This window comes from Mobula birostris, chromosome 8 (genome assembly GCF_030028105.1).
Source record: "Mobula birostris isolate sMobBir1 chromosome 8, sMobBir1.hap1, whole genome shotgun sequence".
Classification (NCBI taxonomy): domain Eukaryota; kingdom Metazoa; phylum Chordata; class Chondrichthyes; order Myliobatiformes; family Myliobatidae; genus Mobula; species Mobula birostris.
In genome coordinates, this window is record NC_092377.1 from 52,257,744 (window position 1) to 52,269,799 (window position 12,056).

Consider the following 12,056-nt stretch of genomic DNA (forward strand, 5'->3'; position numbering starts at 1 on the left):
CTTCAGTGTACTGAGGGATAAAATACCAAAAGTTATTTTCAAAAAAAACTAATTATAACTGAAGCTGTCTGTCGGTGTGAAAATTTAATCTTTGAGAACTTTGTAATGCTTTCTCCAAATGTTGAGTGCAGCTGAATAGTCTCTTGCTGTTTATGGCTGCCGATCTGAAATCAACAAAACAAATCCAACCATCTGTAGTTCATTGTTTGTAAAAGATGTTCTTTGCAAAACAGAAAAGGGCTTGGTTATGAAAAGCATAACAATATTAATCAAGCAGGTAAGAAATACAAATAGAAACATGGAGAAAATGGTTTAGTTTCAGAAATACTTGGTTTCACAATCACAAGCTACGAAAAAGTAATATAGCATTTTTGTAATGGCCGCATAAATAAAAGTATGGCCTATGGAGAATTCAGCTATGAATTTAAAGAAAAACATAAGTGCTTATTCTCTGAACACATTGAACTAATTAAACTCAGTCAACTGCCAATACGAGCACCCCACAGGGCACCATCATATAGTGAGCAAAGACATTGCACCAAACAAGATACTACCTCATTCGTGTTGTTCACAATGTATACTTGCTACAAATAGTAATATAAGCAGAGGTTAAGACTGACATTAAGTAGTTTTTTTAAAATAAAAACTCTAAGCAAACTCAACACAACTTTAAATTTCAAACAAAATCTGCATTTACTTACATTTCAATAAGATTTGGTAGATTGACAAAAGTATTTTTTTCAATATTCTCCAAAGCTTCATTCTGTAACATCCAGCTGTTATTGCAAAAATGGTGAATTTAAATTACAATAATGCAAATAGAATATAACATTTCCACAAATGTCAATATTTCATTATTTTCACAATAGTCATTAAAGAATATTAAGAGGAGCAAACCTCCTTGCTCTGATATTTTTCTTTTAAGATGATCAGAGTTGAGAATACTTTTGAAAGAGAATATAATTCTACAGGTAACTTTTTAATAAAGGTAGAATATCAAAATGTATTCTGCTATCCTATCTAACTCACCAGGGAAAACATTCTTGCATTGTTCCTTGACATAAATCTATCAACTTCTTTTGATTTTATGATCCTGCCAGGTAACGTTTTCAGTAGTGTTACCCAGAGAGCTTGCTTGAAATTGATCTTTTCACTAGATTGAATCTTCATTATGTTTTCCTGTTATTACAGTTTGTCTGATTTAACCATTTACATGGGATTTGTTGTCTTGCATGCACCATCAGTGTAGATAGCTAGGATGCAACACCATGGTTGACCTCGATTAATGGAAGGCTGTGCACAGAGTTTGGTCAAAGAATTAGTTATAGAATCAGAATCAGGTTTATTATCATCGGCATGTGATGTGAAATTTGTTAACTTAGCAGCAGCAGTTCAATACGATACATAATCTAGCAGAGACAGAAAAAAGTAATAATAAATAAAATAAAACATAAGTAAAAAGATGATTAAAAATTTGCAAAAACAGAAATACTGTATATTAATAAAAGTGAGGTAGTGTCCAAAGCTTCAAAGTCCTTTCAGGAATTGAATGGCAGAGGGAAAGAAGCTGTTCCTAAATTGTTGAGTGTGTGCCCTCAGGCTTCTGTATCTCCTACCTGATGGTAACAGTGAGAAAAGGGCGTGCCCTGGGTACTGGAGGTCCTTAATAATGGATGCTGCCTTTCTGAGAGACCGCTCCCTAAAGATGTCCTGGGTACTTTGTAGGCTAGTGCCCAAGAGGGAGCTGTCCAGATTTACAGTCTTCTGCAGCTTCTTTCGGTCCTGTGCAGTAGCCCCTCCATACCAGACAGTGATGCAGCCTGTCAGAATCTCTCCACAGTAAATTGATAGAAGTTTTTGAGTGTATCTGTTGACATGCAGAGATCTAGTAAATACAATAGACTAAACAAGGCCTGAGAGAGGATTAGTGTGAAAATGATCAAATGTGTCAATTTTGTTTCCACGTCAGTTTAGAAGTGTGACATGGATCACATTTAAGATTAAAACAAAAAATCCTGAGGGGTCTTGAAGCAATGGGCATGGAAAGGGTGTTTTCGCTGGAGCATGAGCCTGGAGCTAGGGTTCACCATTTTGGGGGGGGGAGGGGGAAAGGCATCAGCCATTTTGGACAGAGATAAGATAAAATTTTTTCTTCGCACTTAGACATGAATGTTTGAAGCCATTTTCCTTAAAGACTTTGGTTCCCTTGTCCTTTAAATAGATTTAAGACAAAGATAGGTGGACATTTGATAAGTAAGAGGGTGAATGGTTACCATAGCAAAATGGAAATAGAGAGCTGAATTTACAATCAGATCATCCACAATGATGGAGTTGACTTCTGGGGAAGATTGGCCTACTCATAAAATGGTGATGAGATCTTGGGGCCAAGAGGTCTTGGAAAATGACCAACTGTAAGCAGCTTATTGGTAGATATATATTGTTTTCTAACAATATAGACCATCTGTTACTTTGATAGTGGTTTATTTGGGTAGTAATCAGTCAAGTGTTGTTTTTTTTTCCTGATGGTATGGCATATCTGGGCAATTTCCTACTTTGTCAGATGGATGCCAATCTTGTAACTTCAGTGAAACAACTTGGCTGGAGATGCAGATTAATCTGAAGTACAGGTCTTCAGTACCATAGTGGATACTGTCTGGTCGCACAATCTTTGCTCTCTGCTCTCTTGTCGTCAGATAGTGTGAGCTATATTAGTTGAAGGTTGGCTTCTAAGATGGAAGGGATGACATGAGGAAGCAATGCTGGATCATCTATTCAACATTCCAGGCTGAATATGTCTGCAAATACTTCAGCTTTTTTTTTTATGGCAATTGCAGACTGGGCTCTGGCATTGTTGAGAATGTTCTTGAAGTCTCTTCCTCTGGTAATTCACCATCACTCACAACTAGATTCAGCAGCATTGCATTCCTTCAATCCGATCTGTCATTTGGTTGACCAGTTAGAATGTCTGTTTCATACCATTTTTACTAGTTAGCATACAAGATGTCCCATTATGGTAATCTCTTCAATTCTGCTTGCAAAGAAAATTCATTACATATGTTCTGATTACAAATTTATTTTAATAACAGCTTCTGCAACAAAAATTGTGTTGGCTCATCTCAAAGTTACCTGTGGCATGGTTAGGATAAGCTTATTTTGATGCACAGCTAGAAGGGAATAGTTTTTTTTTTGTTACTTGATTCTTTGCGATTTTTTTTTGGTTTAAAATGTGCTTTCCCAAGGCATCTGGCTGTGAGTTTTACAAAGTGAAAGTTGATTACATCAACATTTGATATCTGAATGGGCAAATTATTTTCAGAAAAGTGATGTATATTTTCTAAACAACACTCTGTTGTGCTCATGCTGTTTAATGAAAGCAGCTCAAAACTGTGGCTTTCTTCATTTATAGTTGACCTCGACTGAATCTGGGGCACACCAGGTGTTCCATCTTTAGAGGGCTTTGTATTTTCTTGATGAAAAATTATATTTTCCACTATTTCTGCTGACTACAGCTTTAAAACTTTATTATAGCTGTTTCGAAGTGTGGTGCTGTAAACTACATTGTTTGATCAGTCTCCAAAAGTTTGCACAATAGGATTAGGATCACTGAATCCTAGTCCTAAACGTAGCTGATGGTTTCTCTAGCCAGACTGCACCTTTTATGATTCTTTGACATATTCCACCTAGCTAGTGCTAAGGTGTTCTTGATGGGGTACAAGTTGACTGAAGGAGCAAACCGTTAATAAAGTCAGACTGCTTGAGAGGCATAAAACCCCTCAACCAGCTATTGGAATGGTGTTGATATAGAAGTAATGAACCCCAAAAGCTAGGTGACCAAGCCCGTTCCACCGATTGACCTCAACTATCCACCAATTATTTCTATTAATCTCAATAGCAATTCTATCCTCATCATTACTGACAATCATCTATAAAATCTAAAGCAACTGTGCTATGTATATTTTTCAATCTTCTCAACAATGTCAATCCCAGCAAACTGAACTCAAACCATATCTTCACCAGAATTAAGAAATCTTGATAATTCCAAACAATAGCTTATTGTATCTGAACCTCGAATTTGGGGATTGATAAACCACTATCTTTAAATTTTGAATATAAAACACCATTACTAATTGAAGGGGAAGTGAAGCTATTCTTTCTCAAGTACCCTGGATAGTTCCAACCAATTGGAAAAGAACTTTCTGAGACTCCCCAAAAACATTAAAGAATAATAAAGTCTAGAAATGGAGAAAATTTTTAAAACTTCCATCTTTTGGGTTGATTTAAGCTTGCTCCTCGATGTTTCTACCGCATCCCTCAAGCTTATTCAGCCAATCCTGGCTAGAACACCCAAGTTAGGGGACGATCCTGATGCCAGAATATTTTACAATGTTTATTTTATAAATGTGTTCAAATATTAACTTGGAGCAACCAGAAAACTCAATATAGACATGGATGTAACAAGGAAAGCTCAATACCAAAATGAAGAAAATGTTTCCCAATGTGCTGTAGATTTATTTTACAGTGGGGAATTGATGTTCTAAAATTCTGCTTTACTATTTTAATGTTCTGAGTTTAATTATAAAGAAATCAATGAAATAGAATCCAGAACAGTGCCAGTTGGTATACCAGGTGTTCTTAATGGCCTGTTCTAATTTAATTTCTCTTTTTATCTGTGTATATGAACACAACAAAGCCTCCCAGTATCGCTGGCAGGAATTTATTTTCTGTGCCCTATCATTGAAAATTGTATGTTGTATCTATCATGTAGATTTTACTCAGACACGAGGCTTCACCACTGATCCCAAATGGCTTCATTTACCTATTGCTTTCTTCTTCTTCCCCCCCCCCACCCCCCCACCCTCAACTTCATCTGGTTTCACCTATCACCTGGCCCTTGCCTCACCCCTCCAGCTCACTTCCTCACTTCTATAGACTGACCATCTTCCCTTTGCACTCAGTCCTGAGGCAGGCTCTCAACCTGAAATGTTAGCCATCTGTTTGTCTAACCATAGACTTTGCTTGAAGCACTAAGCATACCTTTTTTAAAATCCAGATTCCGGTATCTTGCATCTCCATTTAAGTTTCATCTTTTTGATATGTGAGAAGATTGTAGTGAGTTTTCTGTATAAATTGTTGCAAGGAGTGCTCCTAGACAGCGAATTCTATAATATTCTTTCATCTCCCTTCTTGTATCAGGATGGAAAGTGACTTGAAGAGATAATTGGATTAATGGTGTCCTTGCTTTGTTCCTTTTTAATATAATCCACTATTCAGCTGAGTTTATGGCAGGAACAGAAAACAATACTTGAGCATTGTTTTTATGCAATGAAGTAATGTGCAAATTGGGCTACATAGAAATTGTGTAATTATCAAGAGACTTGGAGAGAGGAGGTTAGTTCACAAAGAGAAAGCTAGTAGACAGTGTGCGAGGGAGGATAGGCAGGGGACAGAGATGAGGAGCACTCAGACCAAAGACGTAGGGGACAAGGAAGAAAAAGATAACAAAGTTGTTTGCTCCATTAAGGATAAACAGAGAGTAAGAGGTGGAGAGTTTCTTAAATGCATCTATTTTAATGCTAGGAGCATTGTAAGAAAGGTGGATGAGCTTAGAGCATGGATTGATACCTGGAAACATGATGTTGTAGCTATTAGTGAAACGTGGTTGCAGGAGGGGTGTGATTGGCAACTAAATATTCCAGGATTTCATTGCTTTAGGTGTGATAGAATAGGAGGGGCAAGAGGGGGAGGTGTTGCAATGTTTGTCAGAGAAAATATAACAGCGGTGCTCTGGCAGGATAGATTAATGGACTCGTCCAGGGAGGCTATTTGGGTGGAATTGAGGAATAGGAAAGGTGTAGTGACGCTTATAGGGGTGTATTATAGACCACCTAATGGGGACCGAGAACTGGAGGAGCAAATTTGTAAGGAGATGGCAGATATTTGTAGTAAGCGCAAAGTTGTGATTGTGGGAGATTTTAATTTTCCACACGTAGACTGGGAAGCCCATTCTATAAAAGGGCTGGATGGTTTGGAGTTTGTCAAATGTGTGCAAGATAGTTTTTTGCAGCAATACACAGAGTTACCAATTAGAGAAGGGGCAGTGTTGGATCTCCTGTTAAGGAATGAGACAGGTCAGGTGACGGAGATATGTGTTGGGGAGTACTTCGGATCCAGTGATTGCAATACCATTAATTTCAATATAATTGTGGAGAAGGATAGGACTGGACCCAGGGTTGAGATTTATGATTGGAGGAAGGTTAACTTTGAGGAGATGCAAAAGGATTTAGAAGGAGTGGATTGGGACAACTTGTTTTATGGGAAGGATGTAATAGAGAAATGGAGGTCATTTAAAGGTGAAATTTTGAGGGTGCAGGATCTTTATGTTCCTGTTAGGTTGAAAGGAAAGGTTAAAAGTTGGAGAGAGCCATGGTTTTCAAGGGATATTGGAAACTTGGTTCGGAAAAAGAGAGGGATTAACAATAAATATAGGCAGCTTGGAGTTAATGAGGTGCTCGAGGAATGTAAAAAGAATCTTAAGAAAGAAATTAGAAAAGCTAAGAGAAGATACGAGGCTGCTTTAGCAAGTAAGGTGAAAATAAATCCAAAGGGTTTCTACAGTTATATTAATAGAAAGGATAGTGAGGGATAAAATTGGTCCCTTAGAGAATCAGAGTGGACGGCTATGTGCGGAGCCAAAAGAGATGGGGGAGATTTTGAACAACTTCTTTTCTTCGGTATTCACGAAGGAGAAGGATATTGAATTGTGTAAGGTAAAGGAAACAAGAAGGGTAGTTATGGAAAGTATGATGATTAAAGAAGTACTGGCACTTTTAAGGAATGTAAAAGTGGATAAGTCTTCGGGTCCAGACAAGATATTCCCTAGGACCTTGAGGGAAGTTAGTGTGGAAATAGCAGGGGCTTTGAAAGAAATATTTCAAATGTCATTAGAAACGGGGATGGTGCCGGAGGTTTGGCATATTGCTCATGTTGTTCCATTGTTTAAAAAGGGTGCTAAGAGTAAACCTAGCAATTATTGGTCTGCGAGTTTGACGTCAGTGGTGGGTAAACTAATGGAAAGTATTCTTAGAGATGGTATATATAATTATCTGAATTGACAGGTTCTGATTAGGAACAGTCAACATGGATTTGTTTGTGGAATGTCATGTTTGACAAATCTTATTGAATTTTTTGATGAGTTTACTAGGAAAGTTGACGAGGGTAAAGCAGTGGGTGTTGTCTATATGGACTTCAGTAAGGCCTTTGACAAGGTTCCAAACAGAAGGTTAGTTAGGAAGGTTCAATCATTAGGCATTAATATGGAAGTAGTAAAATGGATTCAGCAGTGGCTGGATGGGAGACACCAGAGATTAGTGGTGGATAACTATGTGTCAGACTGGAGGACTGTGTGTAGCGGTGTGCCTCAGGGATTTGTACTGGCTCCAATGTTGTTTGTCATATATATTAATGATCTGGATGATGGGGTGGTAAATTGGATTAGTAAGTATGCAAATGATACTAAGGTAGGTGGAGTTGTGGATAATGAAGTAGGTTTTCAAAGCTTGCAGAGAGATTTAGGCCAGTTAGAAAAGTGGGCTGAAAGATGGCGGATGGAGTTTAATGCTGAAAAATGTGAGGTGATACATTTTTGGTAGGATTAATCAAAATAGGACATACTTGGTAAATGGTAGGGCATTGAAGAATGCAGGAGAACAGAGGGATCTAGGAATAATGGTGCATAGTTCCCTGAAGGTGGAATCTCATGTGGATAGGGTGGTGAAGAAAGCTTTTGGTATGCTGGCCTTTGTAAATCAGAGCATTGAGTATAGGAGTTGGGATGTAATGTTGAAATTGTATAAGGCATTGGTAAGGCCAAATTTGGAGTATTGTGTACAGTTCTGGTCACCGAATTATAGGAAAGATGTCAATAAAATTGAGAGAGTACAGAGGAGATTTACTAAAATGTTGGCTGGGTTTCATCTCCTAAGTTACAGAGAAAGATTGAACAAGTTAGGTCTTTATTCTTTGGAGCATAGAAGGTTGAGGGGGGACTTGATAGGGGTGTTTAAAATTATGAGGGGGATTGATAGAGTTGACTTGGATAAGCTTTTTCCATTGAGAATGGGGGAGATTCAAACAAGAGGACATGAGTTGAGAGTTAAAGGGCAAAAGTTTAGGGATAACATGAAGGGGAACTTTACTCAGAGAATGGTAGCTGTGTGGAATGAGCTTCCAGCAGAAGTGGTTGAGGCAGGTTCGATGTGGTTGTTTAAAGGTAAATTGGATAGATATATGGACAGGAAAGGAATGGAGGGTTATGGGTTGAGTGCAGGTCGGTGGGATTAGGTGAGAATAAGAGTTTGGCACGGACTAGAAGGGCTGAGATGGCCTGTTTTCGTGCTGTAATGGTTATATGGTTGTTATATCATTATTGTGGAGATATCCCCGCAAGCATCATTTCATATCCAAGAGCAGTAAGTGAAAAGAAATGGTAAACTTTGTTATTGAACCTAGCATTTCAGGGGTCCCAAGAATCAGCTGTTACTTCCACTTATTCATACACACTTGATTCCCTTGGGCTCAGCTGAACCAAATCTTGGGGATTTGAGTACTCTTTTAGCACTTGCAACAAAAGATTTCATTCCTCAATGCTATCTTACTAATGGGTTTGTATCTTCAGGTGCCCTGTGGCACACCAGTAGTCATAAGTCTTCAGCCAGAGGAGCAACAATCTACTTCCACTCAACACACAAAGTTGCTGGTGAACGCAGCAGGCCAGGCAGCATCTCTAGGAAGAGGTACAGTCGACATTTTGGGCCGAGACCCTTCGTCAGGACTAACTGAAGGAAGAGCTAGTAAGAGATTTGAAAGTGGGGGGGGGGAGATCCAAAATGATAGGAGAAGACAGGAGGGGGAGGGATGGAGCCAAGAGCTGGACAGTTGATTGGCAAAAGGGATATGAGAGGATCATGGGACAGGAGGCCCAGGGAGAAGGAAAAAGGGGAGGGGGGGAAAACCCAGAGGATGGGCAAGGGGTATAGTCAGAGGGAGATAAAGGGGGGGGGAGAGAGAGAGAGAGAGAGAGAATGTGTGTATATAAATATTGGATGGGGTACAAGGGGGAGGTGGAGCATTAGCGGAAGTTAGAGAAGTCAATGTTCATGCCATCAGGTTGGAGGCTACCCAACGGAATATAAGGTGTTGTTCCTCCAACCTGAGTGTGGCTTCATCTTTACAGTAGAGGAGGCCGTGGATAGACATATCGGAATGGGATGTGGAATTAAAATGTGTGGCCACTGGGAGATCCTACTTTCTCTGGCGGACAGAGCGTAGGTGTTCAGCAAAACGATCTCCCAGTCTGCGTTGGGTCTCGCAAATATACAGAAGACCAGATCGGGAGCACCGGATGCAGTATATCACCCCAGTCGACTCACAGGTGAAATGTGGCCTCACCTGGAAGGACTGTCTGGGGCCCTGAATGGTGGTGAGGGAGGAAGTGTAAGGGCGTGTGTAGCACTGTGTGGTCCAACATATTATTCTCCGTAACTTCCGCCACCTCCAATGGGATCCCACCACTAAGCACATCTTTCCTTCCCCCCTTTCTCTGCTTTCCGCAGGGATCGCTCTGTACACAACTCCCTTGTCCGTTTGTCTCTTCCCCCCTCCCCCCCCCCCCCCCCATCCCTCCCCACTGATCTCCCTCCTGGCACTTATTCTTGTAGTGGAACAAGTGCTACTCATGCCCTTACACATCCTCCTTCACCACCATTCAGGGCCCCAGACAGTCCTTCCAGGTGAGGCAACACTTCACCTGTGAGTCGGCTGGGGTGATATACTGCATCCGGTGTTCCCGATGTGGCCTTCTATGTATTGGTGAGACCCAACGCAGACTGGGAGATCGTTTTGCTGAACACCTACGCTCTGTCCGCCAGAGAAAGCTGGATCTCCCAGTGGCCACACATTTTAATTCCACATCCCATTCCCATTCTGATGTGTCTATCCACAGCCTCCTCTACTATAAAGATGAAGCCACACTCAGATTGGAGGAACAACGCCTTATATTCCGTCTGGGTAACCTCCAACCTGATGGCATAACATTGACTTCTCAAACTTCTGTGAATGCCCCACCTCTCCCTCGTACCCCATCCGTTATTTATATACTGTCATGTGTGATGCCAAGCAGAGTTACTGGATGGATGATGCTAATGAGAGAGAGAGAATGGAAGATAATGGAGAAACATTCAAAATGCTAATGAGAGAGAAGAGAGTAACGAGAAAGAAACACAATTCAGATATTGACAGACCGTTTGCTTTGAACCTGAACTGTTTGAAGCTTCATGGACAGGTGATACCCCAGCAGGGGGATAAAAAGAGCAGGTTTGCTAAGGCACGAGACATGCCACGAGACCCTGGAAAGAGCAGTGTACCCCCACAAGTTGGTGGAGTTTGGAGGACCGGTTCACGTGAACCGATCAGAGGCTCACAGGGTGTAAAGGTACAATCGGTGGGAACCTGGGGTGTGTGTCCACCCTTGCTTGGGTGCCGGGTTCACCACTGAAGAATGATCATATCCGGAATGGATGGGTCACAGTCGGTGACCACAGCGGGATTAGAAGATATCAAAAGGTCTGCCTGAAACCAACTGCGAAGATGTCAAAAGCTCCCCCTCCCCCTCCCCCTCCCCCTCCCCCTCCCCCTCCCCCTCCCCCTCCCCCTCCCCCTCCCCCTCCCCCTCCCCCTCCCCCTCCCCCTCCCCCTCCCCCTCCCCCTCCCCCTCCCCCTCCCCCTCCCCCTCCCCCTCCCCCTCCCCCTCCGCAATTACTTCAAACTGCATTAAACTGAACTGAACTCTGCTTCACTTCAGACTCATCATTTTACCCTTAGACTGTGATAGTTTAGTTGATTCCTATTACCCTATTTCTGTGTATATGTGTATATTATCATTGCTAACTTGTTACATTTATATCCTTGTGATTAGTGTACTGTATTACTTATTTCTTTAACAAAACTTTATTTAGTTCCTAGTAATCACAGACTCCAATGAGCGTTCCATTTCTGCTGGTTTGGCGACCCAGTTACGGGATACGTAACAATACACACGTTCTTTCTCTCTCTCTCTCCTTTTTCTCCCTCTGTCCCTCTGACTATCCCCCTTGCCCATCCTTTGGGTTTTTCCCCCTCCCCCTTTTCCTTCTCCCTGGGCCTCCTGTCCCATGATCCTCTCATATCCCTTTTGCCAATCATCTGTCCAGCTCTTGGCTCCATCCCTCCCCCTCCTGTCTTCTCCTATCATTTTGGATCTCCCCCTCCCCCTCCCCCTTTCAAATCTCAATAGACAATAGGTAGAGAAGTAGACCATTCGGCCCTTCGAGCCCATCCCTTAATAGCTCTTCCTTCAGTTAGTCCTGACGAAGGGTCTCGGCCCCTAACGTCGACTGTACCTCTTCCTAGAGATGCTGCCTGGCCTGCTGTGTTCACCAGCAACTTTGTGTGTTGCTTGAATTTCCAGCATCTGCAGGATTCCTTGTGTTTGCATCTACTTCCACTCTCTGGTTTGTCCCGCAAGGCCAATGTCTAATCCAATTTACTACCTCATCTTGAATGCTAAGTGACTGAATCTTCTTGATCAACCAGCAAAGTTAATGAAGGCAAGGCAGTGGATTTTGTCTACATGAACTTGAGCAAGGCATTTGTCAAGGTCCCACTGCCTTGCCTTCATCAACTTTGCTGGTAACTTCAAAACTCTAAGACTGGTTAGGTATGACCTACCATGCACAAAGCCATGTTGGCTATCCCAAATCAGGCACTGGCTATTACAATTCTTGTATATCTGGTCCTTTAGAATACCTTCCCATAACTTTCCCACTACTGATGTCAGGCTCATTGGCCTATAATTCCCTGGCTTATTTTTACAGCCTTTCTTAAACGACAAAACAGTATTAGCTATCCTCCAATCATCTGTCACCTCAACCTTGACTAATGATATTTTGTGTGTCTCTGCTCGGGGCCCTGCAATTTCTGCACTTGCCTCCCACAAGGTCAGATGGAACACCTTGTCAGGC

General features: G+C 41.4%; 1 protein-coding gene and 1 long non-coding RNA gene across 2 annotated transcripts in view; both read right to left on the reverse strand.

Moving 5' to 3' along the window:
- Positions 1 to 707, reverse strand: part of LOC140201314 (follicle-stimulating hormone receptor-like) — a 65,620-nt gene extending 64,913 nt beyond the window's left edge. Inside the window, exon 1 of the mRNA XM_072265191.1 lies at positions 702 to 707. Coding sequence (XP_072121292.1) covers positions 702 to 703 — 2 coding nt within the window. The 5' untranslated portion in view covers positions 704 to 707. The remainder of the gene's footprint in view (positions 1 to 701) is intronic.
- LOC140201315 (uncharacterized) overlaps positions 702 to 12,056 on the reverse strand; it is a 121,918-nt gene continuing 110,563 nt past the window's right edge. Inside the window, exon 3 of the long non-coding RNA XR_011886838.1 lies at positions 702 to 776. This is a non-coding gene — a long non-coding RNA (uncharacterized lncRNA). The remainder of the gene's footprint in view (positions 777 to 12,056) is intronic.